This window comes from Cavia porcellus, unplaced genomic scaffold (assembly GCF_034190915.1).
Source record: "Cavia porcellus strain 051 isolate PalLab524CR breed Dunkin Hartley unplaced genomic scaffold, mCavPor4.1 scaffold_1, whole genome shotgun sequence".
Classification (NCBI taxonomy): Eukaryota; Metazoa; Chordata; class Mammalia; order Rodentia; family Caviidae; genus Cavia; species Cavia porcellus.
In genome coordinates this window covers 78,637,635-78,653,700 of record NW_026947484.1, presented here as the reverse complement: position 1 = coordinate 78,653,700, position 16,066 = coordinate 78,637,635, and the positions used below count along the sequence as shown (strand labels likewise).

Below are 16,066 nucleotides of genomic sequence, written 5' to 3'. Positions count from 1 at the left end.
CAACAATATTTAACAAAAGTAAGACACTCAGTATTTGGGCTAAGTTTTTACTAAAAATTATATGTTTGTGTGGAATTCAAATTTACTAACCTCAGTATGGTTTGAATAGTGTCCAAAATCCAGGTGTAGCCAATGTGGTGGTATTAAGAGGTGGGGCATTTAAGAGATGATCAGGCCACAGAGCTCCTCCCTTGAAAAGGTAACAGAGGCCTTTACAAAAGAGCCCTTGCATGGGATTTGGTAAGCTTGCCCTGCACTGTTATAGTACAGCATTTTCCTCTAGAGGATATAACAGTAAGGTCCCATTTTAGAAGCAGGGGGAAACCCTCATTCAAGCAAATCTGCCAGCATCTTTATCTTAGAGTTGTTAGCTTTCAGCACTGTAAGAAATAGACTTCTGTTCTAAATTATTTAGTCTGTATTATATTCTAATACAGAAGCATGAAACAGGCTAAAAAATCTTGGCATCTTGTACTTTACTTAGCACCCTTACAGCAGTAGCACTCTGGTCTCCTTCTGATGCCAGGTGACTTATGATGATGCTAAGAACCCTTGGAGTAAGAGGGAGAGATATAAGCAATAGTTTGACCAGGCATTGCCTGTTTTCATAATCACAGCTCCTAGCAGGAAGGACAGAATTAAGTGATGTGCCCTTCACCTTCTCACATGTGTTCCTGGTACCAGTAGTATTAGCATCTATAATTTATTAGTAGTGCAGAGCCTCATGCCCAACCCAGACCCAGGGCCAGGGCCAGGGCCTACTACTGTTCTAACCAGTCCTATAGGTGATGATGCTGATGCATTGGGAGAACCACAGGTTTAGGCTTGGATCAAGATGAACCTTAGGGATCATATGACCCTGGGCTTGAAGCTCAGTTCCATCATTTGTTGGTTCCATGAACATAGTCAAATTATTTAGCCTTTCTACACTTTTTTCTTCCTAAAAAAAAATAGTATCTTATTTAGGACATGTTTAGTGTTAAATGACGTTATATACTGTATTTACACTCTGCAGTGCTTATCATCGTAAAATATGTAAGAGTCACTCTTATTTGTGACCTAGGTGTGTCTAGAGTCCTGCTCTGGGACAAATTTGATTCTCAGTATTGAAAGCTCCAGTTGCAGGGTTAATCTCTGTGTGCCCAGTTGAGATGAGACTGTAATTTCAATAGCTCCATGGAAGGTCAGAGGACTTGAAAAGAAAAGTAGAGACAGAGACAGACAGACAGACAGACAGACAGACACACACACACACAGAGAGAGAGAGAGAGAGAGAGAGAGAGAGAGAGAGAGAGAGATGATGATGATGATGATTGACATCCTGTGGATACTGGTTTCTCAACTCAAGGGTAGAGTCCTTCTGTGCAGGGCTTAAGGCAATTTTTCAAAAGACAGGTTTGTTTTTTTCCCCTCTTTTGTGAAAAAGATAGTGATTTCCAAGGAGCATTAGCACACTTGGGCATGTTTCATAGTTGAGCTGGGGCTGCTATACCAGTCTAGACCAAAGTTTCTCAACTTCAGCCTTTTTGAGATTTTGAGCTAGGTAGTTTGTGGTTGTTGGGGGCGGGACATGTACTATGCATTGTAAGATGTTTGGCAGCATCCCAGGCCTCTACCTCCAAAAGGTCAGAATCAACACCCCCGTGTGCATCCTTCTTCACAATCAAAAACATCCCGAGATATTGCTGAAAGTCCCAAATGGGAGCAAAATTGCCTTTGGTTGAGAACCACTGGCCACGAGAATCTGTTAGTACCTTTTTGAGCAATTTGAACAGCTATTGTCTTAGTTACTTTTTACTGGTTGCTGAAACAAAATATCTGATGCCCAAAGCTGGGGAAGGAAAGGTTTATTTCTTAGTTTTTGGGTTTCAGTCCATACTCAGTTGACTCCAAGGCAGGGTGGCGTGGCAGGGCCGCAGTTCATGGTGGCTGCAAATAGTAAGAAGGAAACTGGAAAGAGAGAGAGATACATCTTCTTCCTGCCATTACATTGTATGCTGGCTCCACCCCATTGTGGGTGTAGCACTGACACCATCAATCCAAGCACTAAACAATGAACCAATCACAAATGCACAATGCAAACACATGAGTCCTGGGGGCCACCAACGTAAACCATGACAGCCATCATTTATTGAGAATTTGCAAATAGTTCCTCCACTTTACATAGTCACTTTGCAAAATGTGTTTTGCTACCTACATTTTAACTGTTGAAGAAACCGAGGCTTGAGTTAAAATGACTTGCCTCAAACTTACATAGCTGGTAGATTTAGGATTTTGACTGTGAGGTTGATCGAAACCCCAAAGCTCCACAGTTGTTGCTGTAACAATCCATCTCTTTAAAAAAAATTAACACTTTAAGCTTAGGATGAGGCTGAGCTCGAGATCAACCACACATTTGTGGCTAAAGCAAGGCCAGCCCCAAGAACATGGAGCACCAGAGGCGAGCCATATAAACATGATGTTGGGACTACAGCAAAGCCAGTCCAGCAGGTATCTGGCCTTGGTGCTCCTTCCTGTTAACTACAGCACAGAGAGCGCGGAGAATGTTGCCCTTTCAGTGTTCCCAGCAAAACACTGAGACCTTGCACTTTTGACTCTGTTGCATACTTCCCCCTTCTCAATGTGTTTAAATAAAGATGCACATCATGCTAAGTCATCACTCCCTCCCCATCAGAGAGGTTGGGTCCCACCCATCCCAGCATTCCTATGTGTCTAGTTTTTTCTTAATCTCTCATCACCCCCTCTCAGGACCCCATTGGCTGTGCAGGTCATGGCGATAAGGAAAATCTTCAAGTTAAAAAATATGTATCAAGCCAGATGCTGTGAGAAGCTAACAGAGAAATCCAAAATACTGCTTTTTTCATATTGTCTTCAATATCCATGTCATTGGTAAGGTGAGATTCTCACACACAATATAGTTAAAAAGCAATATGAAGCATTCCAAGTTTGGACTACAAGGAGCATTCCCAGAGGTACAGATGTGAACTGAATGTTGTTGGTGCATGTCTGCTTCCTGCATTCTTTTGAGGTCAATTATGAAGGAGAAGGAGGAGGAGCAATGAAGCCTTGAAGGTCACAGTATCTGCCAGCCAAATGTCATTTGAAATATTAGTTCTCTTGCCTTTGGATGGGCTGTATATTGCTTCCAGTCAAACACTCAGCCATCTTCTTTCTGGCCCTCTGCATGAAGTTCACCTTTCCTCTCTCTCTGCGTATGGCTGTGTATTCATAAGCTTTGAGCTTGCTGTAGTAATCAGAAAACTTGTTGTAGAGGATGGAAATGGGCATTCCATTGAGGATAATCCCAAAAGCAATGCAGAGGAAGGCAAAAAGCCTGCCTAGATGTGTTTCCGGGTACATGTCTCCATAGCCCACTGTGGAGATGCTCACCTGTGGAGCAAAGCAGGATGGGATTGTTAGCATGATGAGGGAGGATAAAGTGAGAGAAGCAAGCAGGTGCATGGCGTGAGGGGCGGGGGAGTGTCACAGATTCCCCAAGGAGGACCAAAAAGTCTGCCTGCAGGGATGGTGTCCTGGAAAGAATACGAGCTGTGCAGCCAGAAGACTTTTAAATCCTACTGTAACTCATAACTGTTCTTACATATAAGATGTGGAAATCATCCCTACTTTAAAGGGTTGTTCTAAACAGTACTTAAGAAAATATATGTGGGGTTCCTCATGTAAAATGCACTCAGTAAATATTGATCATTGTCTTCCTATCTCCCCGGACCCCAAGTGAGGGCCAGCGTTAGGGGCTCCTAGGGCTTATCTGGATCATGTGTGCTAGAAAGGGCTGGAGCTTAGCTCTTGTGAGTCCAAGTCCCTTTTGAGCTGAGAGACCAAGGACAAAACATTCAGATACTTAAAGCCTTGGTTTCTTTGTCTAAAATAGAAGAATGCCAGCTAAGCCTCAGGATTCTAGTGCAGGCTAAAAAATATACGTAGAAGGCATTCAACATAGTATCAAACATGTACAGAACAGGAAGACCTTCCATTTTCTTCCCTTTCTCTTTAAAAGGAAGATATCTATTAACACTTCAGATGAGGTCTTTGATATGAAGTTACTTTAATTACCAATGTCTGAAGAAATATGCTCTGACTAATGTGTGAAGGGACTTTTTGGTCAGTGAGGATTTCCAAAATTTGAACACCCTTCATGAAATTTTTATCATTTTTGTCATACTGCTTTAAATTCCATAATTAGAAATTTATTTAGGTTAAGTTTCTATAAATGTAAGTACCCTTGGGGCTAGTTATCAGTTAGTGTAGTCTGAGAAAATCATGGAAAAAATCTCTTGGGGACTTTTTTTTTAATGCCTCATATGCCTTAGGTTGGTCTTCAGGTATTGGCTAAGTTATTTAGAATCTCTAAGCAAGGCTGCTGTTTAAACTGTAAACATTTTGCACAACTCTAGGGGGTGCTCATTGCTCTATCGATTTGTATCACTGCCACACTTTTCCAGCAGATAGCAGTAATCATACAAACTCATCCTGTTAAAACACCATACTAGGGTAGCTTTTAGAAATATAAACATTTTTGTTTTGATGATGCAAGGATTCATTTGAACTTACAAGTCCTGCTGATTGATTAGAATGAAATGGAAAAATGAGCCAGCTGGGCAAATCTGGAGAGACTGATAAGACCCACAACTCCATTCCGCCCATAAAAAGCAACGGTGCACCTTTTTGGAGGACAGGTGAGATATCAGGTGTCACTGCTCCATCACTGGTAAGAGACAATCTAAGAGATGGGCTACTTTGCCCAAAGTGGGAGAATTCAAGTGAGCACAGAAGAGCCAGGAGAGTGGAACAGAGGATAAGGAAAGAGAAAAGAGCCAGGAGAGTAGAACAGAGGATAAGGAAAGAGAAACTATATTAAACTTCCTGTGTCTGAATCTACTTCCCAGCTGTGTGAGTTGGCCATCTGAATTCTCTCTGCCTCAGTTTCTTTTGACATACGAGGAGAAGAGCACCTACCTGACTAGGATCGTTACAGGAACTGAAGGAGAGCCTGACACTGTGTGTGAACAACGTTAGTGTATACGTTACATCTGTAAGCAAATGCAGGAGGGCTCAATCTGACAGCTGGCGGCAGGTGAAGGGAGGCAAAAACCATTTTCGAGGAATTTTGTGTATGTCGTGGTTATTAGGTGCACAGGCTGTAGAAACAGGCTCCTCTCTGATTTCTGACAATGCTTATTGACTGGGAAATGAGGGCCTGATGGTCCTGGTGGAGAATCTCCTTTTCCTAATTTCTAGCCAACACGGTGATGAAAGGCCATGAAGAATCTCAATGGCTGTATGCCGTGAGCATTGTCATTGGTCACATCAATAGTCAAAGAACCTGGGTCAGATCTCTGTCCAAGGGTGTGAACTGAGCAATAACCTTCATTTGTCACTAATAGGATCACTCTTATCTCACAGGATGTTCCCTGGGGAAGGCTTAGGAGTTTAGATGGAGAGGTGAGTGGCAGGAAGGACAGTTTTAGAAATGAAACATCTGAGAAAGTCCAAGGGAGAGGCCTTGCAGGAAACCAGCACTCAGAGGCCCATGATGTAGAGGGCAAGAGGAAGTCTGGAGGGAAGAAAGAAAATGACTAAGATCAAGGGATTACTGTAAACTTCTGCTTAATCTCCATACAGGCTTTGATTTACTATTAACCCCAGTTCTGTGTGTATGTGTGCGCACATGCGTGTGCCTATGCTGGTAGAACTTTGCAAAGTTGAAAGTAGAGAGAATTGGCTTAAGAAGAGTAAATATTTGATGTACATAATATGCCCTGCATGTTTTTGTGTATCTTGGACCTCTAATTTTAGAAAAACAATCTCTTGTGTTAGGAGGCTGTGTATTACTTGGTTTCCAAGAATTTGCTCAAAATGTACAGTTAATTTATGTGTTTCCTTTTTGTGGATAATTTGATTTAATAAATGATTTTTTTCTTGATCCTTGGCCCTTGAAGGAACTCAGAAATCCTTGGCTTTCTGGAACTTTTTCTCTAGATTTTGTAGGCCAAACTATTTCTCCCTGTATACACATTAAATACTGAAGGCCCTGCATGACACAAGTGACCTCACAGAATTAGTTCTCACATTAGTAGGATCTGGGTTTGAAAACATGAGTAAAATATCTGCAGTCCAGCTTACTACCTAGATAAACTGCCTGGCTGACTTGCTTAGTTACTTTGCGAACTGGAAACAGCATTTTTCCTTAGCTTTGGTCCTCAAAAGCCAGAATGTGACCTTCCCCCAGCAACTCAATCACTAATCAGCAAATCTAGACCTGCCAAACATTATGAGCACAGGCATTAAATTTTCCTCTGAAACCTCAGAATGACCATACTTGGGTTTCTCATCCAAAAACGAATATTTCTTCTATAAAGATTTATGTATAGCGTGTTGACACTCAGTAGTCTATGAATCTAAGAATTATGATTCCAAGAAATAAAACCCATTTAGAATAATTAGTATACCTTCTAGCTTCCCCAAAGAGCTAATTTGTAAAGAATCACATCTGCCTAAAATTATTATAAGTCTGAGTGCATGTTACCTTTCCAAGGAGTCAGTTTCAAAGGCTGCACAGATGTTCCTTGTTTAACAAATGAGTTCTGTGTCTGTGGCTAGATTGTTAAAATGAATTGGTTACTAAGTGAGAAAGTGTATGTGTATATACATGATAATATTAAGAACAAAGAAATGGTCAAAGGAAACTCCAACTTGATGACTTTGCTTTTGTTTGGATAACTCTGAAGTACTGTAATGTACAACAGAACATAAAACTACACTATTGTACTGTACAGAGCAATATGCAAAATTATAGCACTGCCATGTACAGCCCTGGGTCGTAAGTTTGAATGGCATGCCTTGGTTGTAAGTCTGAGCATGATAAACAAGCTGTTACACATAAAACATCTGTACTTATTTGTGCTATTGTTACAAAAATATTTTTGGAATTTCTCTTTTGAATTATAATTTGCACAAAAGAGTCACTGACAAGACCTTGAGGCAAATGGTCATACCTAACTTGAGGGATAAATCTAAGTACTACTATTAAACTCAAGTGTATTTTGACTACATGAAAATATTGAATGCATCCTCAAAGAGGTACCTACTTAGAACCCTTATGAAGAAAGAAACGGACGTGTCACAGGCTCTGAAGGTAATTCCTCAGTGGAATTCAAAGAATGTTTTGATTAGTGAAGCCGTGGCGGTTCCATTGTGTCATGCTTAGTATTCTGGACTCTGATTAGTGAAGCACTGTAAGAATTAGGCCAAGGGTGACCACCTTAAAGAGATCAATCCTCATCTGTGGTCCTAGCATACGTTAAAGTGTTACAATGAGGAAGAAGTAGGAGAGGCTATAATAGAAAAGCAAGGTCAACCAGGTGTACAGCAGTGACGATGGCCTCTTCATTCTCTGCTTATTTGGTACTTCTCCCTGTCCTATAAGTTCTATCATGTTCCAGTGAAGTTGTATTGGGCAAAAGGAAAAATGAATGTATATATTTATTTTGTATCAGGGATCGAACTCATGACCTCATGTTTGCCTGGCAGGTGCTTATGCTGCTGAGTTAAATGCCTGGCAAGAACATACTTTAAAGACATAAAAGGAGACCACTCCAAAATCAGGACCAAAAGTCGTGTTTATTTACAAATCTTTTTCCAGTTGTAACTCTGGTACTGTTTCTGAAAAAATAGAGGAACAGTAAAGTTCAGGGCCAGGTATTGCCTCCTGTCTGTCAGTTCCCAGACTGATAGACATCTGGAATTCTGTAACTGGGAGTCTGTAGACTTCCTTTCCTGAATTCCCTTATCTGCTGTCACCCAATTATGGTCTGTGAAGGAGACGTACTTTTGGGAGACTAGAAATTGGGATAGGACATAAGGGTTTCAATTGCTGTTTCTGGTTGTTACCATTTTTCCATAATAGCATATAATGCTCCAATATTTTTCAGCACTCTTAGCAGCCACCTTATGACTGGCATCTTACACATATCTGCAACAAGTACAGAGTCCACCAAATACATACACACACACACACACACACACACACACACACACACACACGCACCTCAAGAAAAGAAAACTAGTGTGATTTTTTTTCAGTAGATGGTGTTATGCTCATGTGGGGAATCCTACAGATGTTGTGTATTTCAGAAAACTCACTACACTATTGGCCCTAGTTCAAAAATTGAAAATGCATGTGCAAAAATATTGATGACACAAGCAGCAGTTCATTGTATTAATAAATATCTGGAAGCTAATGGCCACTACTTTGAGCCCTTCTTGTAATTGTAGAGAATAAAGTAAGCTGAATTAATATCATGACATATCAATAAATTTAATATTAAAGTATTTATTATACCAGTTTATGTTTTCCTGAATTGTGTACATATGTTTTTCGAGCAGACTCTATATGCAGCAACTCCTACTCTGTACTCCTACCTTCTAGTAACACAACCTTTCCCCGTATGTTCTAAAGCCAATAGTTATGGCTTGCTTTTGCTATTCTTGCTGTTTCAGATTTCCAATACTGATGTATCTATTTCTCCATTTCAAAACCCCACCTTACTTTGTATTTTCATTAACATAACCTAACTAATTTAACCTTCCCAAAGGATCTCTTCAAACTAATCAACCAATATGAATACATATCAGTGATCTTGTGCCAACTCTTTGTAAGAAAGTGATCACCTACTATAGGAAAACAAAAATGGGCGCAATGTCTCTGGGGCCCAATTATTTGGTACCTCAACTTGAGACAAATACTCTTTTGGGAGAGTATTTGAAGACATTAGTTGATGCCATAGTTTCCTGTTTGGTTTCTACAACTTTAACTTTTCTGGAAGGCTCAGAAGGAAGTGACTTGTTGACAGTCCAATTGTCTCTTTCTACTTAAAAATACTCACACAGGCAGCCAATGGTTACAACTTTATCATAGAGCAAATTGTTGAGTTGCACCATGCATTTCCCACTCTCAGACGACCCAGAGTTCCCAATGATTGGTGCTGCAGAAGGCATGGACTGTTTGATTTGCACACACGGAAGCTCCACTGTGAGGGAACAGCTGATCCTTTTGTATGTTTTATACTCTCTCTTCCTTCAGTAGATAAGGAATCACTTATGTTTTAATTCCTTCAAAATGAATCTGAAAGCAAACATTGTTTCCATGCATTAAAGAATACAATGAGTCAGATATTATAACTGCCATTTACTGCAGATCTACTAGACCTGAATATGCATATTTTTTATCAGGGCTCACAAATAACCTCGGACAGATGAGTAAGAATAGGGCTCTCATCCTAATGCATGAGCATTTGCAGGTGTAAGGGTCCATGAGGAATTTGTTTTGCAGCTGTAGGAGAATTCATAAAATGAAGCTGGCTGTATTCCTCTGCAAACCCTAAGTTGAGTTACAGAAGAAGGATTATTGGCATAGAAAGAGGGAGGATTATTACAAGCAAGTCAGATTTAGGCTGCTTGGAAAGTACAAAACACATAATGGATTAAAGAATCTGTCTCATGTGGGGTAAAGATTCCACAAGGGAAATAGCTCTAGAGTAGGGTAAGAAAAATAGCAGTCATTTGTTTTAATTTCATCTTCAAATTGTCAATTTGTGAGTGTATGTTTTCCGATGAGTATAATGTATTTGAGCAGTAACAATACCACAGTAGAATGACTCTGTTGTTGGACTTCTTTGAACTTCCTGTAGCCAAGCTGTTTGCCATTTAATTTTACAGTGCTTTTCCCATCATAGGTGGCTAACCTGCCCCACCCCTGGAATGAGTGTGGCCATGTGACTTGCTGTGGGTTGAACAAATATGAACAGAAGCAATACAGTGCCTGCGTGATTGGGCTGTACTCAACTTCTTCCTCTTTGTCACTGACAAACAGATGGCTGTTGGAAGTTGAGGTATGTGTCGCCTCTTCTCTCTTCTTATTCTGTTTGTCATCCAGCTGACCATCAGACATGAGAATGAGTGATCCTAAGTGAGAAGAACCTTCCACTTAAAATCAGACTAAACTGCTTACTTTTATACTCATGCAGTAAATGAATGCTTGATGTTTCAAGCCACTGAGCTTTGGAATACTTTTGTTACATGGATACTGTGACAATAAATAACTTGTGTAATTACTTATAAATAATTTATATTTATCTTGGGTTCATACTCAAATTTTTTAAAAATTTGAGATGTATAATCAACATAACACTTGGAAACCCCTTTAGAGTTACTTTTAGGATTCCACTTCTTAGATGCTCATCTCTGTTTAGTCATAGATATTCAGGTGAATTTGTTCTCAGAATTGAAATGTTATTTCAATGTCATTCTCCTCAAGAAGGCTTCTCTGATTATACTATTGAAGGATGATTCTACCATCCAAGTCACTATCCCCATTAGCCTGTTTCCACTAGGATTTGAGCTCCATGATGGAAAGAGTTTTACCTTTTTTCTATCATTTTATATTCTTAGTACTTAGGAAATAGTGTTGGCATATTGAAGGTGCTCAGAAATTTGAAAAAGAGGGCAGGATTTGTTGTGGCTTACATGGGAAATTTGTTGTAATATTCTGTCATATTACTTTGCATCTACTTATGAGCACTAAGACATTTTCATTTTCATTGTCTTCTTTCCTCTTTGCTGAGAAGATGAATCCTCAGTCTACTATTCAAGGCAACCAGAAGGGCATTGATCAGTAACATCAGTTCTGGGGAATAGAGCTATCATAGAATACCTAAGGAAAGGAGTCCTATTGTGTTCACAGAGTCACTTAGAAAATAATACAACTTATCAATGATTGATCTAATTCATTATGACTTATACTGGTATACATCTCAGACTCAAATGAACAAAGGTCATGACATAAAGGGAAAGTTTGGACAATGGGAAGGTTGAGATGTGCAAAATTAGGTTAAAATATGAAAATGTCATCAACAGATAATGGCACAAAAACAGGACAACAAAAACCATTTCCAAAATTAAAGATAATGGTTGCATGATTCCTGAACTTCTTTTATAAAGTTTACAGAAAATACTGTTCTACAGAAAATTATTTCTGTTAACAAAAATAGGGAATAATCTGAAAGTCAAAATTAACTGCACATTATGCAATTCAAAAAATTAAGTAGATCAATAGTCACTTCAGGAAATATTTTAAAAATAAAAATAAAAAATATCCAATTAATATGTAAAACATTTTGAAAATATGTGTTAAAACAACCATGAAAATATTCCCTAGGTCCAATGTTTACAAACACTAGCCCTTTAAGATACTTGGATGAATGATAATTTGATCTCTTTATTATATTACCAACAAGTGGATTTGCTTTTTTGCCTTTCTACTGAAGTCACCTCCAAAGTAAATGTCATTTGCTAGGGACAAATCATCTTCCATGAGCTCCATCTGTACACATGGTTTATCTGCTATGGGGATGACCTTTCATAGCTTGGAACATGATCAGGAGATGCCAATCAGCTAGCTCATTCAGAAGAGCCCAATGTCATCCTGCACTGAAGAATACTCACAAGTCCTGGCATATGTAAGAGCTCTCTGCTTTCAGAGAAAGAAAACTCACTAAACTGTAAAGCTCTCCAAGTCCATCTCTCCTTTTATAAAAGCAGAAATGAAGTACAGGGATGATGGAGTGTGGTTTTTATATATGTTCTAAGCCACAGTTAATTATTGGCAGTTTTGAGACTAAAACCTGGTGCATTAAACCTTCCAGCATGCGCTGGGTTGCTTTGCTTTGCAGAATTTCACACTGGACTGTGAGTTCTAATATAACCAGTAGTAATGTTGAAAATACCTGCATTCTTTTTATGTTCACTTAATATCTTGAAAGGCATTAGAATGTACTTTAAAAAATGAGAAAACACATCTAACTCTTTCCCATATATGCCAGTTTAGTCACTGATCTAGAAAGACCCTGTTAGCATTTATTTGCAGGGATATAGCTAGCATACCAGGAACACATGTGCATAGGTAAATGTCATAAATTATTACAAAAGGTCAAATACAAAGAGACCAACATAACTAAAACAGTAACTGGGAAAATTAGGCAAAGCCCGTGAAAGAACCAAAACTTGTAAGAGGCAATGCTTCAGTGAAAAGGGCATGGATTTTGGAATTGGGTAGATTTGCATGTTAATCTTGGCTTTGCCACCGTTAGCTGTGTGTTTATACTCAAACTCTCGTACCGCTGTTTCTTTTGCTATAAAACTAGACAATCTTCTCTGGCTCTGAAAGAGCACTAGGGATGCTAGAACTGGTTCCAGGTTTAGATGCTTCTTTTCACATTTGGATTTACCTAGAAGCAGAAGCAGTGGGATTTCAGTTCAGGTCGACATTGTTCAGCCAACTCTCACTTCCAGCCCTGTATAAATCTATAGCTGTCTTCCAAAAATGAAACTACTTCCCATTTGTCCTTTGTGTTTTAAAACAGCAGTGATAACCACCTCACACAATTGAGATACTTAAATAAGTTTTATAGACCATTTAGGACATTGTGTGTTCCATAAATTTTATTTGAAAAATTATTTTACTTAAGTGGTTATTCATAACAGTGATGGTGAAGAAGCAGCCCACATCCATGAGGAGTAAATCTGCTTTAAAACCTGCCTGGCAAGCATTTTAAAGACTAATTTGGATGTGGGGATTCTTAGGACCAAGTCAAATTTTGTTACTTGTTAAACTACAGTGTCTCCGTCTTTCCATCTCCTCAGCCTCAACCATTATTTTGTTGGCTAAAGGCAGTGACAGGATGAAGAGAGCAGTGTTCTTTTGCAAGGGAGGGGAAAGACCAAGGAGAGAGAAGCAGCAGCTTCTGCGGGGGTGGAAGGTAGAGGACAGGGAGGACTGAAGTCATGGTACTCACTGCCGCCCACCACCAGGCGTGGAGGATGCTGGTGAAGTTGGTGCCGGGCACATCATGCTCCACGGAGTAGACAGCGGCGGAGAAGGCAAAGATGCCCATGGTGATGAAGAGCATCAGGCAGCCCACCTGCTGGTAGCACTGGCGCAACGTGAAGCCGAAGGCGCGCAGCCCGGTGGAGTGGCGCGCCAGCTTGAGGATGCGGAAGATACGTAGCAGGCGCATGATGCGCAGCACCTGGCCCACCTTGCCCACGCGACCCACCGTCTCCAGGTCGTGCTCGCGTGACGAGCCCTTGCTGTCCCGCTGCTCCTCGCTGGTGAAGCACTCGAGCAGCAGCTGCAGGTAGAGCGGCAGGATGGCTACGAGGTCCACCAGGTTGAGGGCACTGCGCGCGAAGCGTCGCAGGTCTGGTGTGGAGATGAGGCGCAGCAGGAACTCCAGCGTGAAGAAAGCCACGCACAGCGTCTCCACGTGCTCCAGAATGGACCGAGGGTCGCCGCCGCCCACTCCCTGCTCCGCCTGGTGCTGCATCTCCTCTACGGTGTTGAGCGCCAGTGCCACGACGGAGATGAGCACGAAGAGGTTGGAGGCCACCCCCATGGCCTTGGCGGCCACCGAGGAGAAGGGCTTCTCCATGAGGTTCCAGATGCGGCGGCGCTGTGGGCCGTAGAAGCGCATGTCACGGAAGAGCTCCTCGGCCTCCTCGGCCTGCGCCTGGGCGCGCAGCTCGCGCTGAATCTTGAGCTGCTCGCTCAGCTCATCGCGTCTCTCCTCGAAGCAGATGCGGCAGCAGCGCGGCGTGTACTTGAGCCGCACGCCCCAGTAGCCCAGCTCCTCCAGGAAGTTGCGCGGGCACAGCTCATCCAGCACCAGCAGCACCCCCGAGGTGTAGAAGTTGTAGATGAGCTGGAACACAGCTGGGTCGCGATCGAAGAAGTACTCGTCAGTCTGGGGCTCGTAGTCATCACACAGGCCCAGCTGACGGCTGCGGCTGGTGGAGGTGGCCAGGCGGCCCAGGCGCGTCTTGGGGTGACAGGCCAACTCGCAGTAGTCCAGCTGATAGCTGTGGCCACCCACGTTCACGTTTAGCATTGACAACTGGGCTGGAGTGTTAGCACTGTCATCCGGCTGGGTAGTGGTGACCTCCTCGGCAGCGAGGTCATCATCCTTCCACGCCTCCTCCTCTTCCCCCCCATCCTCGTCCTCCTCAATGTAGTAGTTATAGTTGCCTTGGATCCATGGAGTGATGCTGATCTGAGAGCCAGACAGAGCCCCTGTGGAGCAGATGCTCGGTCGGTGTTCACTGCTCCCCGTCTGTGGCTCCCCCTCACACTCAGAAACACTCCAGCGCCTGTAGCTCCAAGACCGTCTCCTCTCATTGCTTTGCTTCAGCATGACTGCAGGAGGTGGACCCTTTTCTTGTCCCTGCTGGCTCCTCACTATCCCTAGGGGAGGACCAGTTACATGCCTTGCCCTGTCTCAGAGAATGAGCCTGCATCAGCAGACCTCGGGTCCCAGGCACAGCCTTTAGACTCCTATTCCAGCTGGTGGGAATTCAGCCTAGGCTGCTGGTCTGAATTCAGCCAGTAGAGCACTGTTGACTAATCTTGCTGATAGGAAAGAAGTGTTAGAAGGGATTTGAGGCCTCTTAGCCTGTTCTCTCCCTCTACCCCCATCAGACAGGAGGGTGATTACGTGGCTTTAAATCTCTAGATAATCAGGAGGCAGAGATTATTGCTAATAAAAATGTCGGTCAACCTTGCTCCTAGGAAGTGCTTAGGGAATGTATACTGAGATAAAATCCACTAAATTAGCTATAGCATATGCCTGTGTCTTGGAGTTTAAGAACTGAGACAGATTGCAGCTTCTTCCCTAGGTAAACCTACCATTAAACAGGGATGACAACAATAGAATACTGACTTCATGGCCAGTTGTTTTCCCTATGAGGGTAACTTTTTGCTTGCTCACTCAGAGCCAGTGATTCTACAAGATCTTGAACAATCTCCTTCCCACCCATTTACATAATCACATTTTCCACATGGATTCTTGTCAGCAGCACTGCTCTGGAGTCCAATCAGGGTTTCTTTTTGTTTGTTTTTTTCATTTTTTTTTTTTTTTAATTTTCCAGTCAGTTCTTTAAGTCAGTTTCAGCTTCTTTCTCTTAAAAAGCATGTTTTAAAGTAAAATCCTAGTGTTGTAGTCAAGGCATGCAAGGAGAACAATTATATACAGGGAACAGAATTGATAATATTATTTTATTGATTATACAGAGCTAAGTACGAGGAAAGTTCAGGAAATCTGTCCACAACACTAAAGACCTAGAAAATCCAGCTGAGATCCTGGCAATAACCTGCATGAGTTCAACTGAAAACCTAGAGCCCATGACAATGCCCCCCATAAGTCCAACAGGAGGGCTAGAGCCCTTGACAATCACTCATGCAAGTCTTTTTTATGGATCTGCCTTTTTGGGAAGGCCCAAAGGTCAGTGGTAGAAGCTATAAAATCTATCCCAGTAGGATGAAGGAGCTGTGCCAGTAAGTTAAAGGTTCTACATTGGAAAAAGAAGTGGCACTCAAGGACCAGGGCTCCCCAGAAAAGTACCACAGCCATCCTCAGCAACAGTGAGGTCCTGAGCTCCTTCAAAGATGAGAGCAGCCAAGTACATATCAGGGAGCCAGTATGGCAAACTTCTCCTGGAGATTAAACAGCACAATCTTCCCCTCTGGAACCAGGAAGTGTTGCTCGGTGTAGGACCAGAGCTCCCCCAAAGTGAGCTGCAATCATTCTCAACAAGGTCCTGAGCTCCTCTGATGATAATGGCTGAATTTATATCAGGGAAGCTAGCATGACAAGCTCCTCCTGGAGAACCAGCAACTCCAAACAACAACGCTTAGGAGAACCTGCAACACCTCACTCTTTCTGTCCACATGCCCTTTTATGCTGGCAACTTTGCTCTGGTGGGCCGTCTACACTCAGCACCATGCTGATTTAATTCAGCTGGCATTAAGTTGACCACCAATTTTTAATCCATAACATCCAGGATTGATCAAAAGAATATTTTAGGGCCTTGTGTATGCCAGACTTCTTTCGCAGAAAAGGATTTTCATCATCCTTAAAAACATCACTTTAAAAAATGACTTTTTAATGATTGAGAACATTGTGCCAATGCTGGAAATGCCACTGTGATAGAGATA

General features: G+C 41.9%; 1 protein-coding gene across 1 annotated transcript; it reads right to left on the bottom strand.

Annotated features, from left to right (window-relative positions):
- Positions 1 to 2,108: 2,108 nt before the first annotated feature.
- Positions 2,109 to 14,519, bottom strand: Kcnv2 (potassium voltage-gated channel modifier subfamily V member 2). The gene is made up of 2 exons (XM_003472194.4): positions 12,873 to 14,519; positions 2,109 to 3,390 (listed from the first exon to the last, which is right to left on the bottom strand). Exons 1-2 carry the CDS (start codon positions 14,265 to 14,267, stop codon positions 3,109 to 3,111), a joined length of 1,677 nt encoding a protein of 558 aa, XP_003472242.2. The 5' UTR covers positions 14,268 to 14,519; the 3' UTR covers positions 2,109 to 3,108.
- Positions 14,520 to 16,066: the final 1,547 nt, after the last annotated feature.

What these genes read in the sequence shown, in the direction of transcription:
- Kcnv2 (XM_003472194.4), bottom strand. Translation starts at nt 14,267, where the DNA reads ATGCTGAAGCAAAGCAATGAGAGGAGACGGTCTTGGAGCTACAGGCGC. An exon ending in ACGCCTGGTGGTGGGCGGCA is followed by an intron (nt 3,391 to 12,872) that starts GTGAGTACCATG and finishes TTTGCTCCACAG; the next exon opens with GTGAGCATCTCCACAGTGGG.